The sequence below is a fragment of the Rattus norvegicus genome, chromosome X (assembly GCF_036323735.1).
Source record: "Rattus norvegicus strain BN/NHsdMcwi chromosome X, GRCr8, whole genome shotgun sequence".
NCBI classification, from domain to species: domain Eukaryota; kingdom Metazoa; phylum Chordata; class Mammalia; order Rodentia; family Muridae; genus Rattus; species Rattus norvegicus.
In genome coordinates this window covers 23,502,588-23,516,072 of record NC_086039.1, presented here as the reverse complement: position 1 = coordinate 23,516,072, position 13,485 = coordinate 23,502,588, and the positions used below count along the sequence as shown (strand labels likewise).

The following is a 13,485-nucleotide window of genomic DNA, read 5'->3' as shown; positions in this document are numbered from 1 at the left end:
AAATTACATTTATTTATTGTGTGTGCGCATATGTGCCTATGCATGCCATGACACCTGTGGAAGTGAGGGAAAATTGCAGACGTCGGTTCTCTATTTCTATCCTGTGGGGCTCAGGGATTGAACTCAGTTCTTCAGGACTGGCGGGAATTGCCTTTAACTGCTGAGCCTCGCAAATGTAGGTTCTTTCGCCCCTCTATTCTTTTCCCCTTTCCTTTTTATTTCAGCTATGCTTCCTAAGTTCTCCTTTCATTATTAGGATTTACTGTGGTAAGTGATAGCATCTACCAGTGACAGTACTTTCCACTGTTCTGGTCTTGCTGCCAGATCATCAGAAAACTAAACTGCGTTTTGAGAATCGGCTTTCGGCTCCTTTTCCCTGGAGAGGTCGGCCGTGCGATTGGGCTTCCTGGGAGCCACGTGACCTAAACGGATGATGGCGGGCGCCGCGGAAGACGTGCGATTGCTCTTCGGAGCTGGCGTCCGCGCCGCGCTGGAGGCTTGGCCTGCTTTACAGGTAAGTGAGGTTATGCAGGGGGTAACGATTAGGGCTGGGACAAAATAGAAGCTGGCCAGGCAAGGCGCCAGAGCCATTGCTGGGCGGTGTAAACGGCAGACTCCCAGGGCAGGCCACGCCACGCCACTCTGGTTTCCATGCTGTCATGGTTGCCTTGGGCCTGTGTTCGCAGATCGCTGTGGAGAATGGCTTCGGGGGCGTGCACAGCCAGGAGAAGGCCGAGTGGCTGGGGGGTGCAGTGGAGGATTACTTCATCGCCAATGGTGAGTGAGTGTGAGATGTTGCTGTCTGTCGCAGTGTTGAGTGGGGGAACCTCGACCTAGAGAGCCCGCGTTTGATGAATGAATCGTGACTTTGGGATCAGAATTGTGTCTTTAGAGTGTTTTGGAGGCAATGACACTCAATAATTCTATTAAGCTGGAGAACATATTTTGCCTTCCAGAGAGTCATTTTCCTAGTTATGGAAAGATCCGACGAAAAGAACTATTCGAGTCGTATCTTGTAACTTAAAATTGCTGGATTGGGGGCGGGGTGCGGGGGAGGGGACAGTTCTGTGGACAAAGGCTGACAAGAATAACAGCCGAGTTTGATAGCTGGGACCACGTGGATGGAGAAAACTGACCACTTAAAGTGTCCTCTAATTCTCCCTACACAAGTAAATATAATTTAAAAATTGTTGGGTGAGGAGTGTAGCCCAGTGGTAGAGCACTTTCCTAGTCTGCTCATGTCCCTAGGCTCCAACCCTAGTGCCACCAAAACTAAAAGCAGTACCTCCGATAAAATAAAAGGCATCCAGGCCCTGTGGTGAAGGCCTGTAATCTCAGTTATTCCTGAGGCAAAAGGACCTCAAGTTCAAAACTAGCCTGAACAATCTCACCATGACCTTGTCTCATAACACAAAAATAAAATACTTGGAGATATAGTGCATGCTTACTACATGTGAGGCTATACACTACCACAAATGAATAAATGAATGAAAGAAGCAAATATTATAGTTATTAAATTTGTATCCAAAGCCTAGCATATGGGCCATGTTTGTAATTCTAGAACCAGGGAGACTGAGATAGAGGAATTGCTCTGAGTTTCAAGCTCCATCCTGATGATAAAGGGTTGGAGAGATGTTCAGCTGCTAAAAGTTCCTTCTGCTCTTCCAGAGGATGTGAGTTGGTTTCCCATGTCTGACAGCTCACAACCACCTGTAACTCCAGCTCCAGAGGATCTAAAAAGTGTTCCTTATCTGCCCACATGTGCATATGCAGGTAATTAACAAATAAGTAAAACAGGGCTGGAACGATGGCTCAGCACTTAAGAGCATTTGTTCTTGCCGAGATCCTGGGTTCAGTTCCCAGCACCTACATGGTGTTTCACAGCTATCTAGGACTCCAGTTCCAGGGGATTTGATACGATCTGCTGTCCTCTCTGGGCACCAGACACATGCATAGTGCACAGGCATCCGTGCAAGCAAAACAAAACAACATTCACATGAAATAAATAGAACAAAAATCCTCTTCCAAAAGATTTTAGGGTGCCATAAGAATTAAGCAGTTTTCACAATCTGGAATTCTAAAAGTCTTAGCATGTCTTAATTGTGGCCAGCCACATTCTAAGTGCCTATGCTTGGTTAACCACATATGGCCACTTCTACAGCAAAGGTCTACACCTCCATTTTGTCTTTGTGGGGTATAAGAGAATAAGAGGACTTGGAGTATTGCATGCTGGATTTTTTTAAACTCTTCATTAATATCTTAGTTTTGAGGATGGTATTAAGCAGAGTCACAGCTCAACATTTACAGTCTAGTAAGTGATTTCAGGTAAGTAAATGAGTAATTAAAATACTGGGCGGAATGTGTTATGATAAAGAGGAGCTCAGAGCCTGAGGAGAAGCTTTTTTTTTTTTTTTGAGGCAGGGTTTCTCTGTGTAGCTCTGATTGTTTTTGAACTCTTTTGTTGACTAGGCTGGCCTCAGACTCAAAGACATCTACCTGTCTCTGCCTCCCAAGTGCTGGGATTAAAGTTGTGCACAGGTGAAGATGAGGGGTGTGTGTGTGTCTGTGTACAGAGACATCTTGATAGTAAAGAGTAAGAGATAGAAGGCCTTCTGTGACTTTGCTTATAGAGATATAAGGCCAGAGTCTGTAAAATTCAAGCTATAGACTTGTCTCATTAGATGTTCAATGAAGAAAAAGTTTCTCCAGTCAAATTACATAAGCTCTTTTTCCTCTAGCTGCTATTATTCTTAGTTACTACTAAGAATAATACTAAGTAGTAGTAGTAGTAGTAGTAGTAGTAGTAGTAGTAGTAGTAATTGGAGACAGTCTTTCCTTCTATAGGCCAGACTGCCATAGATTTATATTCTTCGTGCCTCATTTTACTGAGTACAGGGTTACAGGTGTGTGCCATCAGTCCTGACTGTTTTCCATTTGCTTTTTATGGAGATTCTCCTGTCAAACTCAGCAAAATTGAGCTAGGAATGTAACGCAATTGGTAGAGTATTTATCTAACATAAGAAGCCCTGGGTTCAACCCCTAGAGCCACATTAAGCAGGCATGGTGATTCATGCCTATAATTTTAGCACTGGGGAGGTTAAAGCAGGAGGATCACCAGAAGGAATTCCAAGCTAACCTTGTACTATACAGGGCATTTGATGCTAGCCTGGGCACTCTTGAAACTCAAAATATTTCCCAAAGGCAAACTTCACAATAGGTGATAAAATTCATGAGCAGATTCTAAGGTAAGTAATATGATGGTGTTTGCTAGCTTGAAAATTCAGAAGGTAGTTGGTATAGAAATTAAGGTCTAACAGGACAGTGGCAATGGCCAGGGAAAGGAGAGTATTTGTCCATAGAGGGGGAGTTGGAAAAGAAAGATTTATGATGAATGGCAGGGTAGATTAGAAGCCTCTCATTGGATAGAGGAACCCTGGAGGATGAGATGCTGGTTTGGAAGACAGGATAATAAACCTGGCTTTGGATATGGGGATTTGAAGCACCTGTCTAACATCTGAGTAGATCAATTAGTCTGAGTAGAAGAGAAATTTTGAGGCTGTAAGATTTGAAGGGCAGGTAAAAGTAGAAATGTGGAAGAGTTATGTCTGGGACAAGGCATATAAGGTAAAGAAAGCTAGTTTTTCATTTAGGAAAGAAAGACCATGGACCCGTAAGATAACTGAGGTACAGAGTCTGAAGGCAGTATTGGGGTTATGATTTCATTTTTGGAAGTAGTGCATCCAGCTGAGGGTGTAGTTCAGTGGTAGTTTGCCCAGCATGTGCTTGACCCTGGGGCTGATCCCCAGCACCAAAAAGCAATGAAGTCCCATGTCCATTTCTTCTTACTCATTGCCCTTGAGTCTCTGGACTCCTTTTTTAGTGGAGCCACAGTTGTGAAGGGTCTCAACATTTCAGCACTTCAGCTGTGAAGTGATGCAAATTAATAGTAGGAATCTCATCTCCCTTGTGCCAAGCATTGTGGCCAACAAGTCCCCCCCCCCCAATAGACCCTCCTGGAGGTTCTATTAGCCTTTCTTTACAAATGAGAAAATTGGAGGCTCTGAGAGAACCAGCTTGCTCAAGATTGCCTTGAACTGAGGTCAGGTAGAATAAACAAGTAAAAGAGGGTGTTTTAGTGAATAAAGGGTCACTGGATCTTTACCTACCAACCAGATATAGCAGGCAGGTATTTAAGAATGGTCAGGGCTGATGAAGTTGGTCTTTGGTTAAAGGGTTCTGTCCTTTCCTATTTAGCTGACTTGGAGCTGGAAGAGATAGAAGATTTTCTTGGGGAGCTGATGACCACTGAGTTTGATACCGTTGTGGAAGATGGGAGTCTGCCCCAGGTGAGCTTATGGAGACAGCTGCTAGCCCCCTGCCTGCTCTTTCTCCCTATTTCCTGTTAGGGACAAGGTTCTTGGTCGTCATTCTTTTCTTGAGGTGTAGACAACATTCCCTATAGCCTTTTCAAACATTACCTTTATTTCTCTCCTTATATAATTTTCAACCATGTATTTTCCCCACACCCCACCAGCTGGGTTGGATCAAATTCCATCCCTATTCTAATAAACACTGCTCATCCTAGTGAGATGTCTTTCATTTTGCATCTTTAGTCCCTTTTTTCCTTTTTTTTTTTTTTGACAGTGTTTTACTCTCTAGCATGGGTAGCCTAAACTGTACTGTGTAGCCCAGTCAACCTCAAATTCATAGCAGTCAGCATGCTTCAGTCTCCCAAGTAGTGGGATTACAGCCGTGTACCACTTAGTCAATTCTAGTACCTTCCCTTCTAGGAGGCCCTCATTGAAGGCTTCACACCCTCACCCAAGCCCTTCAGTTGTTGTTGCTTCATTGAACTTTGTTGGGTTTTTTTTGAGACAGGATCTTACTATGTAATCCTGGCTGTCCTAGAACTTGCCATGTAGACCAGGCTGGCCTTGATCTCAGAGATCTGCTTGCCTCTGCCTACTGAGTGCTAGGATACAGATGTGTTTTATTGACAGTGTGTTACTGTGAAGCCAGGCTGATCTCAATCTCAAAATTCTCCTGCCTCAGAGGTCTCTCATTTATATGCATCCACCACTGTGCCTCTTCTTAGGGAGAAAAGAGCCCTGAAAATTCAAACCCTCCCCCTCTACTCTGCTCTAAACAGGCTGGCTTTATAGTAGATTGATAAATCTAAGTTTTGGGGTATTTTCTTGATAGGTGAGCCAGCAACTACAGACCATGTTCCACCACTTCCAGAAGGGTGATGGGGCTGCTCTTCAGGAGATGACCTCTCATATCAACCAAAAAAAGTGCAAAGTCACAGCTACCCCACTTAAGACGGCCAAAGAAACTGATGTGGCAGAAGATGATGTGGACAGCGTGGAAGAAATGGAGGTGAAAGAAGTCCTGTACTTGGGGCGGGGGTTATCCCCAAATGTTTTCTGGAAGAGTGCCTAGATTCACAGGGAAGTGGTGGCAGTTTGAGGGAGTGGTGTTATTTCCAAGGATAGCTCACATAGTCATGGAAAACTTGGGAGTAGAGCCTGGGTAATGTACTTAGTTATTTTTCTTTCATTTTCCTTCCAGGTGACAGCTACTAATGATGGGGCCACAACGGATGGGGTCTGCCCCCAGTCTCAACCTTCTGATCCAGACTCCCAGACTATTAAGGAAGAGGATATAGTTGAAGATGGCTGGACCATTGTCCGGAGAAAGAAATGAGCAGGGCAGTACATGTTTGGGGCCCTTGTTTGTTGGGTGTTATGAGAGACTTATAGGAGCTGTTTTTGGGGGAACTATACACCTCTGTTCTGGAAACCGTATCCCTTCTTTGTTCCCATCCTTCCCTTCAGGGGAAGAAAAGCCCTAAAGTCCTTGGTTGTGGGGTTGATGAGACCTATTCCAGCCCCTTGAATCTTAAGGTACCATATGAGAGATGAGACCAGGTTTCCCAGCATAGTGCCTCCTAGGTGCAGTGAATTGGAAGATGGGTGATAGGTGTGGATGTGGTTATAGAAGCCAGGCTTGTGGAAAGTAGGCAGGTACATTTATGGAAAGGACCGGAATTCCACAGTGGGAGGCTGGCTGGCTTGGCAATTGTGAGAAAAGCATACAGCTGGAAGAGAGATGTAGAAGTCTACATTCCCCAATGTCCCCACCCTAGCCTCCCACAGAGCATTCCCCAACCGACCAGAATTTTCATCCTCCTGGGAATTCTCCCCCTTGAATACCCTTGAGAGTTTGAAGGACTTAACTAAAAGTGGTGAACTTGGGAAAGTTGGGCTGTTTTAAGTCCAGGGATGAGGCTTAAGATCTTAATAACATAACACTTTCTTGTTTAATTCATGATTTAACCTTGGAATCAGCTTTCTGAGAGCTGAGCTTCAAAATTCATCAAGAGAGTAGTTTCTGCACCCTCCCCTCTCCCTTAGTAGCCTGGGACTTCGGACAAACGGACGGACCATAGCAGTGCTCTGAAAGTTACTGTACGCCTGAAATAAACTGTATTTTTCTTTAAAAAACAGTATCCATTGTCCTCCCCTCCCGCCCCCCCATTCCCGTCCTGCCCAGTGGCCCTGCCATGGATCTGGACGATAAAATACTGGATTGCTTTGGGGCTAGGTAGAAGCTATAAGCCATGGGAAAGGCAAGAAGGGTCTAGTCACCACCCCATGTAAAGTCATACATGTGAAGACACTGGCTGAGGAGGAAAGGGTGGATTGGGGTCCCAGGGTCAGTAGCAGAGCTGGCACTTGAATCCAGGTCTCCTGCCTCTGGTACTTTTGTGGGGAACTAGATGAAAGTAGGATCTGTGGGGTACTGGGAGGAAACAGACTAATTCAAGTGAGTCTAGCAATTAGCTCCTGCCCTCCCTGGGGACAGGGATTTAAAAAATTAACATCAATGTAGGAATAGTTTGTCTTTCTTTTTTAAAAAGCCCACATTTTGTGAAAAGATGAATTAAAAAACCCAAGACCCAGCATTCGGGATTGAAAGTGCCCTTGATGGGAATTCAAGTATTGACTGCATTGGGAGTGGGCTAGAGCCCCCAATTGAACATGGGCAGCTGGAGTGTGGGGCAGGAACTCCCAGTTCCCCCCCCAAACCCTCTAGGTCTTGTCTCGGGTCTGGGAGGCTTCAGGAGGTTCAGCAGTGGCTCCTGAAGCTGCCACTGTTGTCTCCTCCATCTCCTTGTCCTCAGACAGTGTGGGCCCTGGGCAGAATGTGTCCCCACGGCCCGCCCTGCCAAGCACAGCCATCCAGCGCCGCTGGAGTTCTTCTGTCTCTGGGCTGAAGTACCAGCTTAGGTGGCTCTGGGTGATCTTGAAGACATGCCTCCTGTCTGGCCGCTCCCCTGCCTCAGGAGGCCCCACCTCAAAGCCAATGAGGGGCAGGCTGCGTTGGGCTTTCACATCCTGGAGAGGAAGGACAGAGAGCTAGTGTCACTTAGGGCCAGACAGTATCCTCTGCCCAGTGAAACAACTTTGCACTGTTCTGCTGTTTCCCTCTGTGAAAAACACTGCCTTCACTGTAATGAACATAAAGATGTCTGAACTGGGACTAGAAGGCAGGCTGGTTACATGTCTATCTCCTCCCATGCCCAAATCAACTGCTAATCTTTACTATTACAGATGCAGTTCTTTCGCTAGTTCCTCTATCTGCCTATTCTGTTTTAGTGTCACACCTAGAGGCTCCTGTCTCTGCTCCTGTTTTCTCCAGAAAGCCAGACTTCCCACCTCACCCTCATTTTCCCCGTATCTTGGCCTCCAAACACTTCTACCTACCTGCTCTGTCATGTAAGGATAGGGGTTTTTATTTTTCCCTTTGCTAGGCTTACCCTGTCCCTGCAGGACAAGGCATACAGGAGAAGGGCAGCCCAGCTTTGTCAGATAGCTGGAGAAACCTGAAGGAGTAGGATGCACACCTGAGGGGCTCCATAGATGTACAGCACCAAGGGTTCATTCTCGGGAACCACAAACCATGCCTTGTGCCATCCTTTCCCACCCTTCTCCATGTAGTGCAGGAAGCTGCAGATGACGCTGTTCTCAGCAGCCACTGAGGCCTGTTTCTGTGATCAGAGACACAGTACAGGGTACATCAATGTTGATGGAAAGCTTTGCTCTTGGCTTAAACAGCCCCATAGTGTATGGACTATGTCTCAGACAGAGGTAGCAAAACTGTGCAAGTCATAGCTAAAATGATTTGGCCTTTGTCACTGAAATAAGCAGAGTGAGGCTTGGCTGCTGACTCTAACAACAATAAGGGGTGTGCAGATTTCAGTGGGGACAGTGAAATAAATGCTGGCCAGATACTCTTCAAGCTAAGGGACATTCACAGCTAACTCTTTTCATCTTTCATTATATACTTACTGCCTGCTCTGAGAAAGTCCTTCTAATGTGATTAATGGGATGAGTGGGTGCCTAACACCATCTGTCTTAGAGTCCTAACAATAGATGAAAATGCAGGACTTCTGAGAAGAGCACAGAGGGTGTTTATGGGATTGAAATTAGCATAAACAAGGCATTTAAAATAGTTATGGTACAGAGGAAGCTCCCTTACATTTGGGATACCTTGATTTTACTTTTAAAAAAAAAATCACCCCACATATGTGTATATTCATGGTCCTAAAAGATAGGATCAGTATTAACAGTGGCAACTTCTGGGTAAAGCACTATGTCTTATTTTGTGTTCTTATCCTATTTCACAATTTAAAAATGTACTTAGTTCATTTTTAAATAATCCTATAGGCTAGCCTAGGTTATGCAGTGAGACTCTGTCTGAAATAAAACGATACCTAGAAGCATTTTTCTGGTTGTACAACTTAGCCAAATATACTCTCTGTGTTTCAGTTTCCTCATATGTAAATGAAGGATACGGGTATAGGTTGTTCAGTTACTGTAAGAGTTAAGTGTTTAACATTCTTTAATAAAAATCCTTTTAACCCTTACACTCATTCTCCTTGTCTCAAGCCTGATCACCTGATAATGAGTGCTTCCCCTGGCTCAGTAACTAGGGCACACTTTCCTCTTACCTCTAGGATGGACCTCCTGCGCTGGGGTGTATGTTGGCTACAGGCTGGACTGCTCCCGGGTGCTCCATGCAAGGCCACATAGCAATCAGTGCACACACGGTTGGAACGATTGTTGTCATAGATGAGTCGTGCTCGGAACTCAGAGCATTTCCCACAAACCACCTGGGGCAGCAAGTGGGCAGGAACAGCTTGATTGCCTTTGGCTTTTCTCTTCAAGTGTATCAACCACCATAGCCAACTTGCAGCCTCCTCCTTCTTGGAGGGTACCCCATCAGAAGTGGGCCTTTAAGCTGTCAGCCTGACCCCACCTTAGCTCTGCCCCTGCCTCCCAACACTCACATGCCCACAGGCCTTGCAGTGGTGCCTGCGTTTGGTGATGGAATTGAAGGGCTCCTGGCAGCGCATGCACATGGTGACTTCCTTTTCCCGGATAGGCGTAGGTGCCCTCTTCCCAAGATCCACGTTCTAGGGGAGGGTTAGGGCCCAGGTCAGAGACAGCTCCTCAGCCCAGCCCAGCCAGCCCACCTAGCCCACCTTGCCTCTGCTCTGAGGCTTAAATCATCATGGGGTTGGGGAGTGCATATACAGGTCTGGTTCCACCCCTACCATACTATTATTGGAGGCAAGTCCTTCACTTTCTGGAGTGCAATCTGCAGCCCTACTAGCAGAAGACGGCTTTTGAGGGCCTGCCTGCACTGCCTCTCTACTCCCTATTTTCTGGGGAAAGGAAAATATCTCAAGAAAAAGGTGGGAACGTGGAGCTTCAAGGGGATCCCAGTACTGAAGAAGAGTAGGACTCTTACTGGAGAGTTAGGGGGAGTATCTTCATCATCCCTGTTTGTTGAGTTCAACAGTTTGAAAGTCTCCAGGGTCTGTTCATGCTTCAGGAGGGTAGAATTGATGGCCTGGCAAAGAGGTGTGAGAAATGAGAGGTCAGATCACTCCATCGTAACGGCCTATCTCTGCCCTCACCACACCGTCCTATGCCTTAGCTTAGACTTCTAGGCCCAGCTCTGTCCTCACCACATATGACTGAGAAAATCCCTCCTTAAATCCAGGTCTATGACTAGTAATTATCAAATGTGGGAAGGGGAGTGGTGGCTGAAAAAACTCTGAAGGCCTTCCTGGCTGCTGGCTAGGTGCAAGCTTTTACAAAGCTTGGTTCAGAGGAGCTGACTTTCTAAAAGAATGATTCTATCTGCCCTCATGACTTCAGCTTGCTTATCTGTAAGAGTGTGATAATAGCATCTGTGGAAGGCTGGTGTCCAAACCTATTCCATTTATTTTTAACTATATCAGTCCCTAAGAGATCTGTTAATAAATACCCTTCCAGACCCCTACCACAAAGCCTTGGGTGTTACCTGGACCCAGTCTTTCTTCTCCTCCTCAGTCCTTGCAGGGGAGAAAAGAAAGGAGTTGAGTTAGGCAGGTCAATAAAACGCAATCTGAATGGTATTTTAAGTTATAGGACCTAGGCTTCACTACACTTCTTCACTTTATGTAACCTTGAACAAGTCACATAACCTGTGATTATTCAACAATGTCTTCTAGATCAAGGAGCTCATGGTACACTATAGGAGACAGACAGGGACAATACAAGGGGAATCAGTGTGGACTCTAGAGGACATGAATGAAGACTGAGGAGTCCAGAGAAGGGGACATACCTCATGTTGGAATGGGACTTTTAAGAAAGGTTTCCAAAGGGAGGTGCTAGGCCTCAGAGGGAAAAAGGTGAAGTGTATGTAAGAGTATGGAACATACATGAAACTATATCTGCTAACATGTCAACTTTGCAAAGGGAGGCAGGGTTTTTAAAGATTTATTTTATGTATGTGAGTGCACTGTTGCAAAGTAGGACCCCTTACTTTGCTATCTCTGGATTCCTACTTTCCTTCCACATTTACATTCTACGCTTCAAATGTATTTTTCTAATAGGAAATCTTGACTATATCATTAGGACCACTGTATGAAAAAGTAAAGAAGTGAAACAAGTTATGATGTTGAGCCACTATTTAGGGATGTAGGATGCAAGTTAGTGGCTGAGTGCTTACCTAGCATGCAAGGTCCTTCCCCAGAACTTGCAACATACATGCACATGCACATGAACTGATGAATTGTAATCAAATGTTTAATTCCCATCTGTAGTATACTTAAGACCTATGCATTTCAATACAGAATCTGCCAAGAAAAGAGTATGGCAGTGATACTGAAACAAGCTGTAAACTCTAGTTAATGATTTTCTACTAATGCCAGACTTTAGAGGAGGGTTATGTATGGTAAGGCTTGCAACTTGTTTTGAAATGTATTTAAAATTAAAAGGGCTCAGTAGTAAAGGGCATGTAATCTTGCAGAGTTCAGTTCCTAACACCCACACTGTGTACCTCATACCACCTGTACCTCTAATTCCAAGGTGATCCAATGCCTGGGATTTCTGTGGGAAATGGCACTTGCATGTACAAACCCATACACAGATACACACAGATACACACACACACATACACAGAGAGAGAGAGAGAGTCATTGGATATTCAGTTTTGCCAGCACCATCTGCTGAAGAAGCTGTCTTTTCTACAATGTATGATTTTAGCATCTTTGTCAAAACTCAAGTGGCTAAGTCAAGCATGGTGATATATCTGTCAACCTGGCAGATATATGTGTCAAGTGGACACAGGACCAGGAGGAGTTCAAGGATGTCCAGTGCTCCGTAAGGCTGTCTCAAAAAACCAAAAACTAAACAAATTAGTTGACTATGGCTCTGTGTGTGTGTGTGTGTGTGTGTGTGAGAGAGAGAGAGAGAGAGAGAGAGAGAGAGAGAGAGAGAGAGTGTGTTTATTTCTAGGTCCTATATCTCATCAATCTAAATGTCTATTTTTGTGCCAGCACCATGTTATTTAATTATGGCTCTGTAATATACGCTGAAATCAGGCATGACAGTATATCAAATATTGACTCAGCTCCTAGGTATATATATGAAAGATTAGCATACCACAGAAATTACATGCCCATCTATGTTTATACTATTCACAATAGCCATTATGTAATTAGCCCTGAGTTGTCAACTGACAATTAGATAAAAGTGTATGTGTGTGAGTATGTATGTGTGTATTAGGGAATTTTCATGAATCCATAAAGAATAAAATGTTATTTGCCAGAAAATGGATGCAACTACAGATCATTATATTAAGTGAAATAAGCCAGATGCAGAAAAACACATATCATGTGTTTTATCTCATTTGTGGAGTCTAGATTTTACATATATATACAAAATCATTTTATATATGACATTGAAGTAGAAGCAAGACTGTTAGGGGGAAGAGTGGGGAAGAAGCACAGGGAGGGTTTGGATATAAAGTATGGTCAAAGTACAGGATATACATACATACTTGTATGAAAAATGTCTTGCCAGGTGTGGTGGCACACGCCTTTAATCCCAGGACTCAGGAGGCAGAGGCAGGCAGATCACTGAGTTCAGGGCCAGCATAGTCTACAAAGTGAGTTCCAGGCCAGCCAGGGCTACTCAGAGAAACCCTATCATGAAAAACAAAAACAAACAGCCTATCATGCACAATGGTCAGATATCAAGAAGAAGCATCAAGCATTGGATTGGTGGATAGCTAAAAATATAGATCTATGATATGCTAAATATAACACCATGTTAATCCTTGTAGACTCTAAATGATGTATTAGTGCTCACTGTAATTCTTTCTAGTTTTCTGTACTTTGGGAAAGGTTCATAATAAAAAATGTGGCTGCAGGTACTGGGAAACAGCACAGTTATTAAAGCACTTGCTATGCAAGCATGAAGACCTGAGATCAGATCCTAATAGCTACACAAAAGCTAGAAATTGTGGCAAATATCTATAAGCCCAGCACCGAGAGGGGAGTTGGTCTGACTATATATTCATAAAAAATAATTACTTCTTTATATTTTTCAACTTTAATTTCTTGGCAGTGAACAAGTGTTGCTCTTACTTTTTAAGAATTATGGTAGAATTTGTGACCATTCATAAGGTATATAAGGATGAAGTTCATATTTGTTAGTCCTACTTACTCAGGAAAATAAGTCAGGAGAACCATTTGAACTGAAGAGTTCCAAGGATGGCCTGGGACCAAACCAAAGCAAAATATGCCAATGTCTTGTGTATGAAAGAAGAGAAGTTCTGGCAATGGGACCCAGGTCCTTATGGAGGGTAGGCAAGTTCTCTCCTTCTATCCATAGTTATTGGTTCTTAAATCAATGGCTCTAAGTCCTGGTGTTCATCAAATCACCTGAGGAGCTTTGTTGAGAATACTTGAAGGCCAATTAAATTGGAATCTTTGGGGATGGAGCCCAGGCATCAGTACTTTAAAAAGTCCTCAGCTGATTCCACAAATTGCCAAGATAAGAACCAGCTAAGCTATATTTAAGATTATGGGTGCTGAGGGCACCCGGCACATATATGCATGTAGGCAAAACACCCCACACACAC

General features: G+C 44.2%; 3 protein-coding genes across 5 annotated transcripts in view; 2 read left to right on the top strand and 1 right to left on the bottom strand.

Moving 5' to 3' along the window:
* Positions 1-13,485, top strand: part of LOC134484045 (large ribosomal subunit protein eL21-like) — a 345,020-nt gene that overhangs the window by 126,656 nt on the left and 204,879 nt on the right. The window lies entirely within an intron of this gene.
* On the top strand, positions 362-8,932 carry Tsr2 (TSR2, ribosome maturation factor). Of its 2 annotated transcripts, XM_039099803.2 has the most exons (6): positions 362-514; positions 687-777; positions 1,669-1,773; positions 4,255-4,346; positions 5,203-5,379; positions 5,572-8,932. In XM_039099803.2, exons 1-6 carry the CDS (start codon positions 431-433, stop codon positions 5,704-5,706), a joined length of 684 nt encoding a protein of 227 aa, XP_038955731.1. In that variant the 5' UTR covers positions 362-430; the 3' UTR covers positions 5,707-8,932. The 2 variants fall into 2 exon arrangements, with proteins under 2 accessions (XP_038955731.1, NP_001108499.1); NM_001115027.1 differs by lacking the exon at positions 1,669-1,773 and having other exon boundaries at positions 414-514; positions 5,572-8,931.
* Positions 6,300-13,485, bottom strand: part of Fgd1 (FYVE, RhoGEF and PH domain containing 1) — a 42,983-nt gene continuing 35,797 nt past the window's right edge. Inside the window, exons 13-18 of one of the 2 annotated variants that reach the window (NM_001414732.1) lie at positions 10,378-10,408; positions 9,820-9,921; positions 9,356-9,481; positions 9,017-9,178; positions 7,910-8,053; positions 6,300-7,400 (exon numbers count right to left, since the gene is read on the bottom strand). In NM_001414732.1, coding sequence (NP_001401661.1) covers positions 7,095-7,400; positions 7,910-8,053; positions 9,017-9,178; positions 9,356-9,481; positions 9,820-9,921; positions 10,378-10,408 — 871 coding nt within the window. In that variant the 3' untranslated portion in view covers positions 6,300-7,094. The remainder of the gene's footprint in view (positions 7,401-7,909; positions 8,054-9,016; positions 9,179-9,355; positions 9,482-9,819; positions 9,922-10,377; positions 10,409-13,485) is intronic. The other variant, NM_001037546.1, reaches the window with a different exon arrangement.